This window comes from Larimichthys crocea, chromosome VI (assembly GCF_000972845.2).
Source record: "Larimichthys crocea isolate SSNF chromosome VI, L_crocea_2.0, whole genome shotgun sequence".
NCBI lineage: Eukaryota > Metazoa > Chordata > Actinopteri > Sciaenidae > Larimichthys > Larimichthys crocea.
The window spans coordinates 5,755,247-5,771,616 of NC_040016.1; the positions used below are offsets into that span (position 1 = coordinate 5,755,247).

Genomic DNA, 16,370 nt, shown 5'->3' on the forward strand with positions numbered 1-16,370 from the left:
AATAGATGATATTTTATTAGTTTCTTATATTTCTACATCCTGTTCTACGTTTGTTTTCATTGGCCTCACTATGTTTTTTTTTATATCCTAATTATTTCCCCTGATTTGACATGTTTTACACAAGATGCTACACATTTTCATGTTTTAGGTTTATTCTTACGTGCAACATTTCTGTTTGTTTTATCCATCTCAGTTGTCTTTGTCACAGTCCATATGGTTTCATAGTCCCACTCTTCCATAGGTCTGATTTAAAATGTCAAGCTAAAACTGTGGTTTGGGCAGCTGTGTTACATCTTTATGGTAACATCTTTTCATCGTTACTGTTGACACTCTTTCTGTCTTTCTTTTTTTCTTCTTTCTTTCTGAAAGTATCCTCTTAGTATTTGTTGCAGCACTGGCCTATTTTCCCCACAGGGATCATTAAAACTTCATCTCGTTACCTCTACACCTACACTAACCTTCTTCCCTCCTCCTCCTCCTCCTCCTCCTCGTCTCATCTTTCTCCAAACTCTCCCTGAAGTTTTTCTCCCCAGAGGCTCTTCTTTTCTCCCTGCATCTCCACTGTGGTGTAAGCATTTTGTCCTTGGTGCAGAGAAAGCAGCACAGACGGATGGAGGGAGAAGACTGCTGAGAGACTTATTATGACACTGATGCAGACGTCCCCCGAAAAAACACTTTGTTCTCAACTTTTCATCTTCTCCTTGTGAACTCTCCTCTGTTTGTACGGAGAGTGTGGGGAATGACATGGGAGAGGGTTGAGTAGTAAACAGAGCCAATGACTGCCAACAACAGTACAACAGCCAGAAGCCCACACACACACACACACACACACACACACTCACACACACATACATATGTTTTTGCATATAAGAAACAATATTTCGTAGATTTTCTTTTCATTCATCAGAGCGACAATATAATACTCTGCACATTACAGTAGATACAAAAACTCTATTAGTATTCTATTTAATTTTTTGCAAAGACTAATTGAAAATGGTCACCTCAGAACATGGACCTAGCTTCATTTACATTTGACCGAATTTCAGAGGTCATTCATTTAAAAAAAAAAGAAAGAAAAAAAAGTGTAAGGCTTCAAAAGATATATTAATATATTTAATATTATTTTCTTATGTTATCATTATATTATATAATGTGTGTATTCGAACTTCTCAAGCCGTTTTAATCATCTTATTATACCCCTACGCTGTAAACCACTGGACTAAACTAACTGACTTTATATTAAGTCTTTGAAACTAACTTAAACTCCACCAATCATAACAGTAAGATCCTATTCACATATTCATGCATCAGTATTACCAATCTAATAATGTAATACATAAATATATATCTGTCACAGGTGAAATACTTCTGCAGAATCTGTATTTTTACTATTTTAAGCACATTATGAATACTTCTGTACTTTTAAAGGGGTTTTCTACAGTGCCGTATTTGGTACTTTGACTTCAGGGATCTGAAAACTTCTTCACTAAAATGCACAGTGCTGCCATGTTGAGGACATGACTGAACACGTCTGAACCACACATGCACAGATATCTAAACCATATTTGGTAATGAAACACGTCACTGTGACCTGTCTGGAAATAAGCAATTCAAAACGCAGGAGTCTGAAAGTGATACTTGGTACAGTGTCCGGTTACCTTAGGTTTCAATTTAAATAAAAATATATACAAATGTATGCAGAACAAATCAGGGCTAACAGAGACCTTCAAGGACTCAAGAGACAATGCAGCAGGACCCCCTCAGGACTCAGACAGGGATTGAAGACTTGATTTGTTAGGTGTACTAAACTGTTTCTTGCATTATCCCGGAGTAATAGAAGTCCGTCGCATGCTTGATGCTTTCTTCGTGAAATCGTTACCTGACTCATACATTTTTGATTCGTTGATTTTGGCAGATCAATGCTCCAGGAGAGAACAGAATTCTAATATGTTTGAGCTTACTGATTTATCGATATTAAAGTAGAATTTCATTGTCCTCGTATATCATTAACGAATGATCTAATTTGAAAATATGAAACGTAGATATTTATATATTACATGTTCGCTGCACGCCTCTTACTGCCTGACTTTTCACAATAACAGTAAGAAGAAGAACTTATCTCACTGCATCATCGAAGATGTACATGTACAAACAGAATACACAGAAATACAGAAACGATACTTACATTGCAACATGCTTACATGGATCTGCTGTCTCTGTAACCTACAAGTATTTTTACACTGGAGACACAACAGCACACATCATCATCACTGCCACAGGATCCAAAATTGTTATGGAAATGAAGCATGGAAGTGTGCACCGCGCAACTTTTTCCATAATATCAGCACAAAATGCACTAGAGACAGCGCTTTTTCTACAAAAAAAACAACAAAGAAAACAAAAAAAACCCAGCAGAATACACTGTAAACACGCCCCAGTTTAGCCCTTTCCAACATTATAAGATGAGGTCAGAAAGAGTGGCCAGTGGTTTGTCTGCTCCTCTTGCGGAGTGGTGTCGAAATGATTCAGTTTACACTGGCCAGCGCACCCCGACACAATCCCTCATATCTTATTTTAGCAGGTGCTCCCAGGCTGGAGTATGGGACCCTGCTTTGTATATCCCTGCAAGGCATCGTGTTTGCTGCATGATGGAGGGTGGAGGATGCTCAGGGCCAGCGAGGCTCATCTATTCCCAGGAGAGAGGAGTGAATAGCAGGCTATACTGCTGCCCAGGCCTGCCTGGCATCCCAAGGGAAAACATCCAGAGAGGTATAGACGTAGTGGAGGAGAAGCACGCAGAGCTATTTTTAGAGCAGGTAAAGAGGAGAGGTGAGGAAAGAATGAGATGGGGGGAGTGGGAAAGAAGAGGGGAGTTGAAAACAAGAGGACGAGAAACAGAAGAGTCTGAAAGCGGATGACAGAGTGTGATTTCTGTAGCCGACAGCGTCCACAGAGAACTGGGTTGATGTCTGCAACACCTGCTGAACAGAACAGACTCCCTGACTTTTGGTGTGGCCTGCTGGTGCAAAAGCTAACAAAGTATGCCTCAACTTATTGATTTATGGTAGAGAGAGTTCATGCAGAGGTTAGCTGCACTCAACTGAAAGGGAGCGAGATAGAGCAGAGAGAATATTTGAGTCAAGACGACAGTGATATTTTATCAATACAGACTCGACTTGCAGCTCAAAGATCTTTGTGATGTTTCCATACTCGCCCCGTTCTGGCTCTGCCTTCCTCTTTAATAAATAAAATTACTTTTTATTCTTTATTTATTTTCCCACTCTCTGGTTGTTCCACCCGCAGGCCCCTGCACTGTCAGCTCATTTCAGCCCTTGTGCAGCATGTATGTCTCTATTTCACACTGTTGCCCTTTAATCATTTTCATCATTTCAACGAGCTGACATTTTACATAAAGAGCTCTTATCATCCCTGGCTTTACGCTTAATGATGAATGGTGATAATTACTGTCAGTCAGTGTGTCTAACGTACCATGGTCACATCACTATTTCTGCTCTGAAGTGTGCGTGCTTACAGAGAAAGGAGCGTCTGTAATATCCACAGCTGGGAGACATAATAAAGTGGGCCACATATTGTACCATATATGGTAATGGCTCAACACATAACATAAAATAATATCATAAAATATGAGCGGTACACTAGTTATGTCAATTAAAGCAGTGGCTCCTAACCTTCAGAGCATCGACCGATGCTTGGCTGAGAAACGTTTGCTCCGAGGCTGCACGGAAAAACAACCTTAATACAATTCTATGTCTTTACAGTCTGTTATCGACTGTGTGTGCAGTAATTACATCGACTTGGCGCAGTCTTTCTTTCCTACTAAGCCAGAACAACATAATACTGATTTTGAGCTGCAGTAGGTCTTCCTTAGGTGGGTAATTAGTCCATTGTCATCCATTTAGCCACTTGTGTAGTGTTCTTAATGCTGTTACAGCTTGCTAACATGAGCAGAAACATCGAGAGTTTGAGAGAAGAGGCCTGATGTCTCTGTATAGATATACAAATATCTAACCTCTGTTAGGGCTGTTGGGTCTGAGTTAATCTGTAGCATCTTAAATGTGTGTTAATCCACAGCAGAAAATAGTCCCCAAGAAATGCACAGATTTATCCTGATTGAGTAACGTTGGCTTAAAAACTACAATGACCTGCTGTTTGAGGATTTATTTATTTATAAAAACAAAAATATGGCCTCACTTGTTAATTAACTGCAAGATATAGTTTTTTGATAATTTATTAGAAACTAAGTCCATTAACTTGAATAAAAAAACACAACACTAACCCTAACACTTTGGCACGTCCACAATTGTTGATCGTTAAATTTGTATTTAAATTCAGATTAAAATTTCTGATCTCAGTTTTTATGAAAGTATTGAAAAGCATTCACCCTTAATGGAAGCATCTGTGTTCTTTGTTTTTTTTTTTGTTTTTTTGGAGCTACTTAGTGAGCATCTACATATTCATCTACTGTGCAGTGATTTGTGATGTCTTTTTTGGGTTATGTTTCATATTTTAGAATAGAATTGCTTTCATATGAGCTAATTTTCCATAAGCTGAAACAAAACGTTAGCATTAAGCAGTAATCCCCTGGGGATAATAGATGATGATTGTGATTAATGAGTGTTCTCTCACCGCCAAAAGTATTGATGTACTCTTCTTCGCATGCATGTGTAAGACTTTTTTTCCTCCATGTTCCTGTCTGTGTTTGTGTGTGTGTTTGTGTGTGTGTGTGTGTACAGCCCAGTCAGGGTAAAGTCCTGATGCTGTCCGCCTGAATGAGCGCCGTCACGCAGCCACCAGCTGTCCATGCAGTGACAACACAACGGCGCAGTGAGTATCAGTGTTATTAGCAGCGACTAAAAATATAGCAGTCTGACGACGAAAACACCAGCAACCAAAACTGAGACGCATGAGTCAGTATCATAACATGAATTCTAACACGCCATGTGATGACACGCTGCCATATTAATGTTTGTTTTCCCTCAACAGAATGACGTGTCGGAGTGTGGAAAGTTGCAGTGCGGCGCTAACTCCAGCGTTTCCTCCTCTGTCATCACAACCAAGCAAAGTCCCCGTCCTCGCAGGGATACAAAAGCTTTTGTTGTTAATCTAGTTTGAGTGCGAGCAGATGAATGAATTTAGCTTCATGCATTTAAAAAGGGCCGGGTATGAACAGAGACTGCAGAGAACAGAGAGAGAATAAACGAGTGTTTGGACTCCCTGCTTTGGCTCTGTTTGTGGATTCACCCCGACTGAATCATTCCATTAAACATCAGTGGACGGGGTGTCTGTAAGATCTTCATCTCGTCTTGTCTTCTTGTCCTCTTTTTTGGGGACTTTATTGTTGCAGTTTGGATGATATTTACACATTGTTTATCTCCAAGTTCTCTGTATTTTATGGGACCTCAAACATGTATGATTGCCCTAATTAGTCTTGTTATCCATTCACACAGCAATGAAACACAAAGGGAACGATGCTAAATTAGAATAGATTAAGAAAAACACATTTTTACAAGTAGTAATCGATCAAATAAATTACTCGCAGGTGGCAGACTAGCTGCGCTGTCTCGGAGATTGTGCTGTAAATGCAAAATTACAAGACACCCTCTTCAACAGACGACTTTTTCTAACCTTTGTGAGTTATTTTGACTGTGAGACATCGTGTCACTAAAGTGCTCTTCACGTCTTGGCCTGTGTGAAGGATGTGTCTGAGGGTAATGATGAATTCGCTGTAAAACAGTGATGGCACGCTGTAAAAGTCAGGAGGTCAGGACGGGCTACGGTTCTTTTTAGACTTCATTTACCACACAAACACTCCTGTCCTCCAAACAAGGGGAGGCTGTTTTTTACCTTTACCTTTCTTTTTTTTACATTATTTTTCTTCACACTAAATGTTGTGGTTACTTCAGCAGGAGGTAACTCTAAGGCCAGGAACTGATGCAAGACATTGAAACAGACTTTTACAAACCTTTTGCCAAAATACCCGTCATTTGATTTATTCACTCTCTCCCCTTCGCTTCCCTTTCACTTTCTACACTATCTGTGTGTATAAGTTAGACATTATAAACGCTTCCGTTCCCTTTAGACTAATGCTTCACATATACCAGGCATTAATATCATTCCCACAGAGATAACTCGGTTAGATGGAGTGTTTCTCTGACTGTGTGTGTGTGTGTGTGTGTGTGTGTGTGTGTAAACAAACACATATGTGTGTGTCCGTGCGCCTCTGTTTGGATAGCGTGTACATGTGTGTCTGTATTTTCATCAGATGAGAAATGAGTTATCTGGTCCACCCCCTTCCTAGCCACATATTAATTACATCAGGCCTGTGATATATGGACAGATTACTGGGTGTAAAACACATTATTTCCTTATGGAAACAGGCCCCAGGAGAGATCCATCAGCTGGCATCACGCTCGTTTTGGGGCTCACTACATCATACGTGAGCATCCAGCTTACCTGAAACAATCAGAGTCTCTTCTCCTGCGTACCATGAATCATGCTCAGTTTTTGTTTTTTTTAGTACTTTGGGTTGAATACTCAGTAGTTCAGCCTACCATGAGGAATCATATACATGTATAATGGACTTTTTCATATATACCCAGAAACACTATATTGGAGTCAGCTGTGGGTATGAGCCTGCCATTGGCTGACTATTTCAGTTGGAATTGTTTGTGTTGCCATTTTGCAAGGGCAAGGTTCGCTGCTTCCTGGGTTCAGACCCAATTTAAACTAAATCTGGTGCTGTGGTGAAAACACATGTTTTTCCATTCATCTGAACGGGTTACGACATTTTGGCTGCAGCACTGCAGGTCGCAGGGTATGCAAAAAACAAGCAACAAAAAACGGTGGCGGCGGTGATGTCAGATTCAACTTTTGGAGAAATGTAACCTGAGGTCACACTGACAATCTGACCAATCATACTCCTCCACAAGTCAGCTTGAAATGTCATTGAAATGTAGTGACTAAACTATGATGCTCTCACAGTTGTGTCCATGCTTGGTTTATTTCTTGTACCAACTTCTACATCTGCGTCTGCAGCAAAATAATGATACCAAGGAGTTTGTTTTGGTTTGTGTCGATGGTCAAGTGACACAGAAAGTGAATGAGAGGAGAGAAATAAAAAAAAACACACACCCGGCAAACCCCCATCCCCCTCACGGCACAACCCTGTGGCAATTCGCCACAGTGCCTGATTTGGTCTGAAAAGAGCCTTTGTGTGTGTGATGACTGTAATTGGTTTAAGGAAATACAAACAGGCCAGAGCGTTTTTATTTCCCAATACCAGAATGATAATGGGTTCAGCTAGACCTTTCTCCATCACTGGCACAGTACTAAGACAAAAATGCGGTGATCTTGTCTGGCTTTGCGAGACTAATGGCACATTGACTTTTTCCCTTCATTTCCCAAATTCTTTTTAGTCAGTTGTTTTAAAGACCTCATCAAAAGATGAATGGAATGGAACTGCCGGCAGGAAACACCAAACATGGCGGTCACAGTCTGTTTACTTCTAGTTGTAATTTTATGATATTGTAACCAAAACATAAGAGCCATGAAGTTAGTTAACTTCACTTGAATGTACGGTTGTTAACATTAGCTAACATTGGCCACCAATATCCACTGGTCATACCAGACCACATCAGGCTGCAGCAGCAAAACCCAATGTATTGAAGTGAGTAAGAGTGTTTTATTAGTTACAATTTGAGCTTTTCATTTGTAAAAAGATGAGGCTAAGGATAACTGCTTAGAGCCAAAATAACAGTATATTCACTAAACTAAGCACTGCAGTTATGTGTCTCTTTAAGCCCTTCAAAAGTTCAAGAAATGGTTGCATACCAGAAAAAGTCACTCAAATCAATGTTTAGTCTATGATGGCCATGACCACCCTTTGACACTACTGCATCTTGTCTCCTATCAACTATAAACGTTGTTTTCTTTTAACCGTGACTACCTTAATTGCCTCGACCGAACCAAACCTAAACGACGGAGGCGGCAGATCAGAAAAAGACCATATGAATCACGTTTGTTCATTTTGGCACTAACAAGCTGTCGCCCTGCTGAAAGGGTACTCAATTCAGAAAACTCTAATATGAGTAGCTGTAAAAACAATGACAAACAACCTGTCTTTAGAGGACTTGTTGATGAATTCACACACTATGCTCTCAGTTCATTTCTGTTTGAGTCGCTGTGACTCGGAGGAAACACTCTTCACAAAGCGAGCCGAGCACAAACTCTGAGTTTGACCTTATTAGCTGGATGGTTCTTTGTTGCTGCAGCTATTGGAACAGGTTGGCAGGTTTTGCCAGCGTTTATCAGAGCATATTAGACCTTCGCTGGGCTTCTATTAAACTTAATGAACATTTAAATCCTTTAATGGATTGAAGGGAATTGAGAGCAGCAAATTATCAGCTAGACACTCTCCGCTGGTGTTGATAAAGACACCCACCGATGGATGTTGAAGAGACGCGTCTGAGACAGCAGCCTCCCTCCTTTTCCCTCTCTTCATCTCACTTTGTTCCCTCCCTGCAACTGTCTTGCACTCTCCTCCTTTCTCTCCTTTCCTCCTCACCCCTTCCTTCCCTCTTTGCCAATGTATCACACAGCCTCTCTTTTGTTTCTAACACTTGCTGTGTTCCTCTGTCTGTCTATAACAGAGGAGAGGAGGTTGTTGCTGCAGAGCCAGATCTCCATCATTCATCAGTCCCCATGAAGGGAACATCATAGGGATCTCTCTCCAGGAGGGATGTGCTAACACAACCACAACACCAGCCCATTACAGAGCTGTCAAGCGTTCCCTACAACCTCCTCTCCCTGTCTCTCACTCTTTTGCTTTATCCCCAGCCATCCCAGTGAGGGATCTTCTACCACACACGCTAGTAGAGCAGAGAGGCATAAATTACCCAACAATACAGCTCCAATCACAGAGCATCGCAGAGCGGGCACAGGGGCTGCTGAACTCTGGCCACCCCAGCATCAGGTCCTGCTAATGGGTGGAAAGGGCTCAAGAGAGGCTGCTTCTTTCTGAGGCCACGCCTGCTTCTGGCCACAGCTCAAGAGGACTGGCAGACCCGACTATATTGATCTGGTAGCAGCTATATTCCTGTCGACAGCTGGCTAACAAGGCTGATGTCTCAATAAAGACCAGTGCCTTGGGGAGAAAAGGGTGAGCAGCCGGCGAGCCGACAACAACCTGTGTCAAGACAAACCAGCAGACACAGGGAGGGGAAGGTTCACGCCCTCTCTGCTTATTCAATGTAATCCCCATGACGCAGCACATGCAGGCTTTGCCCCCCGCAGGATGAAAAGTGGAAAGTGTTAATATTTAGCTGAAGTGAAGAATGGGTCATGAGCCAAGAAAAAATACAATTTCAACAATTACTGACATGACCAGTGAGGAGAGAATTTGCTTCGATTGCTTTTAAAAAGAAGTAAATTTAGGTCATTTGCTGGCAAAGCACAATTATTAAACCTCGCATTTGAATAATTATTTCACATTTTCAAGGTGAAATCATGAGTAATTAATACAGAGCTCTGTTTGCAGAGAACAAAACCCCTCACAGACTTTTCCTACAGCCTCCCATATCTCCTAATGCTCTTCTATCTATTATTGACCGGGAACCGACAGCTCTAAGTGATTGAGCAAAACAAACAAAAGAAGCGAGTGTGCGTGTGAAAGAAACACACTGACAGATGATGAGGGCCGCTGATCTATTTTTCATGCGTGAGACTTTAGGATAAAGTTTGGCCGCTCTGTGTGGTGGAGGAGGTGGCGACGGGCAGCTTCACGAGTCAATAAAAGGTGTTAGGAGCTGAAATATGAGACGCCGCGAAGGAAAATATCTTTGCTTGTCAGCAAGCCTGTTTAAATGTCCTTTGGCAAGACACTAAGGGTTACACACACAGCAAAATTCAGCAATTATTACAAAAGCTAAAATGTTTTTGTTTTTTTACTGTAATCTGTTACAGAAAGATGACCTCGCCATTATAATAAGTTCTTGCACATTTTTGTCTCCTGTGTTGTTACCAAACATGCAGCAGGTACTCTATTGACCGAGGAGAGATCAATACAAACAGCAAGCGTCTGAGCTGACTGTAGCAGTGATCAAAATCAAAAGCCTCACTGTCTTTTTTTTTTTTTCCACAGACAAAGAATTGTCTTTTATAAGAGAAAAACCGTCCGGCTCCTTTCAACTTCTTTTTTCTCTCATTTCCTGTTTGCCCTGCCATTTTGTTGCATCTATATTACACATTTGAATCTTAAAGTATTAAAAAAAATAAATTGTTGCTATTCATCGCTCCCTGCCTCTGTGTCTCTTTCCCCCCGTTGGTCCTCCTGCAGCAGAGGTATGTGGTAATAATCATCCACCTACAGTTTGCTCATTAGCAGCCAGTCCGACTCACTGCATGGGTCTTTTCATGTTCCTCGGCACTAACAACAACCTGGAGGAACGCTCTCTATCCTCACTGGGAATGCAACGGTGTGAAACAGCGTGCAGGAGTTGTATCGGGGATGGTGCCCGCAGACAGGAGGGGCTGCTCAGGGAGACCACCTCCTCCATAGAAGCAAATTTGAGCACACACAAATAAAAGTGGGAGTTACTGGACACAGCAATGCTGAGCCCAACTTTTTTTTTTTTTGCTAGGTGCGTTCAGCCTACGCTGACTTTTCTCAAAGCTGATTTTAATCCCAATTTTGGGGCAATAACTTTAATGTGACCATTTTCATTCCTCAAAATGACAGATTCAGCGTTTCCCCTCAGAATTCTTTCCTTGAAAACATAATTTCTGCACTCGATCGCTCCTGTTTGAGGGATTTTTACCGCTGCGGTGATGTTTCGAGTTGATAGCCTCCTAAGACTTCGCAGGAAGAAAGTTTCCTTTCTGGGATGTGTGTGTCAGTTTTGTTTGAGTCTTTACTGTCTGCGAGGAAAAGTGTCTAAATCTAAACTTAGAATGTGGATGTGTATCGCAGGAAAGTACTGCTACCTATAGAGAAACTGTTCAATAAATGAATAACATGATACCATAAGCAATCAATACAACATAACATAATATTTGTGAATGTGTAAACTGTTCAAAATTAAATAAATCATATTTCAATACACATGATGAAATATGCCAAATACATTAGTACATAAAGAGAAGCATGAAAATGTGATATTAATCCAGTACATCACCCAAGTCCGCTCATTATGTATTTCAAGTGTTTCATCACTTATTTGACGAGCTGTTGCTTTGGTTTGTGTTAAGAAATGTTTATGTAGACTGTCAGACTTTATGATAAAAATAAGACACGGGGAAATAAAAAACAGAGAGAAAAAAAAGACATTTTGAGCTAAAAGCTGGAGTGAAATAAAAATGACCTGAAATAGCGTTGCATAACATTTCATCATAAGCCAACCAGAAATGTAATAAAACACTGGATTATTTCCCAGTTTCATGGTTATATTTATATTCTCTGTTTATTCGTGTGATTATTTATTTAATTTTGAACACATTGAGTCTCCTGCCAATGTTAATGATAATAAAAGTTAAATTTACACCTAACGTTACAGAAATAGGGGCTTGGAATACCTCGGTGGTTGTCATGCATCATCTCTCCCTCCCAGGGGAACTTTTTAAAAAATCTTATTTTCGTGTATTTTTTTGTTTGTTTGTTTTGTTTTTACAGTCGAGAATAACAGGAAAATGTGGAGAAAGAGAAAGAAAGGACAATGAGTGTAAGAGGTTGCCATCAAGACTATAGTTTTATCAACATTTATTCATGTATCTCAAAGATTGGTTAGAGTTTTAATTTTTTAGAAAAAAAAATGAAGGACTTGAGTGTTCCTGTATGGAGCGAGGAAACTCTCCTAAAACAAACAAAAAAAAAAGTGTTTAAAATCCTGAAAACTTTACAAAAGTGAAAACAGACCTGTTTTTATTCACTCAGGAAAAGTTTTGCAGATACATGATTTTCACAGGACGGTGAAGGCGTGCACTATATTTTTCAGTTTTTCTTCTTTTTGTTTAAACTTGTTAAAATAAATTGAATTTCTTTAATAACTTGACTTTACAGTGGTACGTAGCACGATGTCTGCTACAAACTTCCATAAAAAATGTATGTAAATATGTTCAACTGCATCCCTGCCGCTCCGTCAGATTCCAGCTGCTTCTATTTTTTTCTGTTCCTGAAAAAAAAAAAAAAAAAAAAGCAGCAATCTGATTCTATAATAATTACCGTGTCGCTCAGGCACTGCAAGATTTAATATCATATGTGTTCTATTGAAGAAATGTGCATTATAAGATAAGAAATATTAAGACCCCCCCCCATACATACACACACACACACACACAAACACAGTATGTGCACATATGCACACACACACATAAAAAATACTCCAATGCAAAAAAATAAACGACAATCGGGTTATAATGTGCTCACATATATGAGCAGTGGCAGTGGAGTGCACAGTCAGTACATTTGTATCTATGCAAGATGAATGACTGCAAACATGAACAATGAACAATAACAAAATGGCTGGCCATGGCTCCTGCTCGTACATCACACACGTAGCTCAGTCACGCCGTGTCTTTTGTGAGTGCTCTTGACTGTTATGTGTGTGCGTGTGTGTGTGTGTGTTGTCGAGAGGAGTTCTGCATGGTTGTGTGAGCCGTTACCTGTTCTTCCACCAATTTAATTTCCAGCTCTTCATTCACTCCAAAGGTTATCTCTTCCATGTATGCGTAATATTTGTAATTGCCCTCGAGTCAGACCGAAGCCAAAACCAAAGCCAAAAAGAGAAATTCAATTTTTCGGCACCATCAGTTTTAAACACAACCAGAAATCATTTGTCAACTATTTGCTTGCACTTGATTAGGGTTTTGCCCGTAATCACATCCAAAGGAGAATGAAAGGAGTGGTTACTTTTTAGCAGAATGTTGAGAAATTGATTTGTTTTTCTTGTGCTTATTTAGATTAATTAGTAATTAGTAAAAGCAAAATCTAATTTTGGAAAACATTATATTCACAGCTCTCTGGTGACTTTTTTCATACAGCCAGAACATCATTCTTGGATGAACCGGTGTGAATAGAAATCTGTTGATTCATTCACATTGATTAAAATGTGAAACTAAATAGTACCAACTAGAGTTTTTCAAGCTGGCAATAGTTTCCATCTCATGACAGAGCAAATAAAAGAGTTTGGGAGAGGCCCAGAAAATCATTCAAAGTCTTTGCTCACAACTTTCCAACACTTTGTTTCAAGCCCTCAATCTTGAAAGGTCTCCAATGAGACGATTCAGAGAGCTCCACAAAACATTTTGTTAATATATTCTATTAAGGTCCGTGTTAAAAAACTTGTTATTGTTTGTACAATAATATGAGCACTCACTTATTTTGGACTTTTCTTAATGTCACATGATGATCTAATTGATCTTTTGGGTATGTAACTACAGCATTCCCGTTTTGTTGCATGTTATAGCCGTCTTCCTCTCCACACATTTCTTGTCTGTCTTTGTTCCGTCAACTAGGAGGAAATACAAGTTGACAGTAAAAACAACCACAACAAAAAGAAACCCCTGACAGTCTATTTGCATATTACACAGTGGATTATTAAGGTTTCAAAATGTTCCTCATGATATGAATTTAATGCATATATAAGATTTATGTACATACTGGATTTCTATATAGGATCTATGAATCAAATCCACATAAAATATGTCAACTAATATGATTATACTATTTGAGAATTTCTTTGCATATCAGTCACTATTTTTGTTGAAGTCATTTTGTTTTTACTCTTTGTGACGGATTAATAACAATAATCCCTCCTGCAGTTTAACTCTGTTGGAATATATCCAGACATGCCAAATGACCGACAGATGGATTTCTATGATTTTTCATACGGCAGTCTTGTTATAAGATTTAAAGACATGCAGCTCTGTATTTAATGTTGAGAGGTAGAAAAGATCTTAAACCAAATTCTTTAAACTCAGTAAGCGGAGGGTAGCTGACAGGACAAGAATCCAATCTAAAGTGCGTATTATTACACCTTATTTATCGAATCACACGGAATCGTTAATCAGCAAAAGGGCAACAATCATCACAGGAGAGGTTGAATGAATCTGAATAGCAGACACACACGAGAGGGAACGAGGAGGACACTTGACACGGAAGTCAATAAGGGAAATTACGGTTTAGACACAAGCAGCGGGGAGGAGGAGGGAATAAAAGCTGACATGTAAATAACACAGATGTTAATGGCGGGTTGTAAATGTGGCGGTCACCGAGGCGACGCAACACGAGGACTTCTGGATTGACCGCCTGTCTGTCCGCGTGGCGGTCCTCGCTTCCTGCTGACCCGAGGTGGCCGACTCTCCCATCCCGACTTTACACAGCTTAATACGCGATAAGTGGCTGCCCTCACCTCTCCACCGCTGAGGAGATCCCACCTGAACCAAAGCTCTGATCTCTCTTTCTCTTTTTCCCAACACTACTTCCTCCTCCTCCTCCTTCTCCTCCTCTTCTTCTTCAGCTGCTTTTTCCCCCGCAGTGGTTAAGCCGAATCTTGCCGTCTGGTCGAAAGAGGCCCCAACAGTCGAATCACTGCTGTCACTCAGCCTCCCGAGACCAGACCTATGTCAAGGACCCTGTCACACACACACACGCACACACACGTACACACACAAAGAAAAGCACCAGGGGATTTTGTTGTGTGTGTGTGTGTGTGGCATTAGTTGAACAAGTGACAACAACAGTTTTCCGTCTCGTGGTAGAAAGATGAAGGACAGGAGGATGGAAGTAAACAAACCCCGGCTGGGCTTAAGGGACATAGACACACAGACACACACAGACACACACACACACACACACACATCGTTTAAGAAGCTCTAAAGGAAATACGCATCTCCTCAGATCACGTACAGGAATGGAAAAAGCGTAGACCGCCCCCCCACAGCTCACACACACTCACACACACTTTCACGTCACTGCCTGACCCCACAGCACACACATGCGCTGTTACTGCATCTGGCACGCAACCCGGGCAAATGTGAGCAATGTCAAAAGGAGTTCAAACAACACACACACACACACACACACACAGAGGGACATCAAGCAGATTTTCTTGAGTTGCCGTGCAGAGCAAACTTTGATGTCATGCCCCGGGTTATGACAGACAAACACACCATATGAGTGTGTATACCTATACCTATATTATGCGTGTGTGTGTGTGTATGTTGCATTGGTTTGTTGTCAGTGTGTTTTCCAGGAGCTCCACATGTTTGAAGTTCATCTCAACTGTCAGAGAATATGTATTCTTTAACTCTGTGTATTCACGTGAGAACACACACACACACCTAAACACACAGCCACACACACACACACTCTTACCTTCGTTGCTGTTAGTTCCTGCGGTGCCCAGAGCCTGTAGTGATATAGTCCATAGCAGCATCGCAGCCAGCCCCGGATCTGAAGCCATGGTGTTCTCCCTCACACCCCGCCAGTCTCCCTCTGCCTCTCTCTCCCTCTCTCCTCTCTTACTCCCGCGCCCTCACTCTCCCTCTCTGCCCCTCGCTGCCTCTCTCTCTCTCCTCTCCTCCTTCTTCTTCTGTGTCCCAGGGTTGAAGCGAGAGCGGAGAGCCGGCGCTGAGGAGAGAGAGAGTGTGTGTGTGAGGAGTGTGTGTGAGTGTGAGGGCTGCGAGCTCATTGGGTTGGAGTTGGAGGCTGCCTCTGTGGCTCGCTTCAGTCTGCCGGCTCCCTCACACGCACACACACATACATACGTACACTTTCAGCGGGCAGCCGGAGGGGGGGAGGGACGAGCGCGTCTGTCAAAGTCTCAGCAGCCAATTAGAGCGCTGGATTGGCCCGGCGATGCACGCTAAATGCTCTCTTGGTTGCCACACCCTCCCGTCCTACCTGCCTGGCCAACTCTCACTTTCTGTTTATCTCTCTGGGTCATGAGCTGGCACACTGCATCTCTCTCTCTCTCTCTCTCTCTCTCTCTCTCTCTCTCTCTCTTATTTACCCTCATTTGTCATTGGCTCGCTTCTCCCACACACACACACATGCACAATCTCTCACCTACCCAATGGCAAATATTTGACTGATGGGATGAACTGAAAACAGCGGCATGTCTGCGAGGCTCAAGGACAATGATCGGTTATTGATATTCTGTATTATATTCAAAGAGCTATTATCTACAGTATGTCCAGGTGCAGCAGAGTCCTCACGTGGTTTTGTGTGTGTGTGTGTGTGTGTGTGTGTGTGTGTGTGTCTATCTGTCATTCAAGAACTATGATCATTTATTGATTCATGCGATGGTGGCGAACTGGTTCTCCACTCTGGTCATGCTGCAACAGACACCTGAGCT

General features: G+C 41.3%; 1 protein-coding gene across 5 annotated transcripts in view; it reads right to left on the bottom strand.

The window, feature by feature from the left end:
- epha8 (eph receptor A8) overlaps positions 1-15,923 on the bottom strand; it is a 116,289-nt gene extending 100,366 nt beyond the window's left edge. For all 5 annotated transcript variants that reach the window (XM_027279710.1, XM_027279709.1, XM_027279708.1 and 2 more), the window contains exon 1: positions 15,389-15,923. In XM_027279710.1, the coding sequence (XP_027135511.1) occupies positions 15,389-15,476 (88 nt within the window). In that variant the 5' untranslated portion in view covers positions 15,477-15,923. The remainder of the gene's footprint in view (positions 1-15,388) is intronic.
- Between the last annotated feature and the right edge of the window lie 447 nt (positions 15,924-16,370).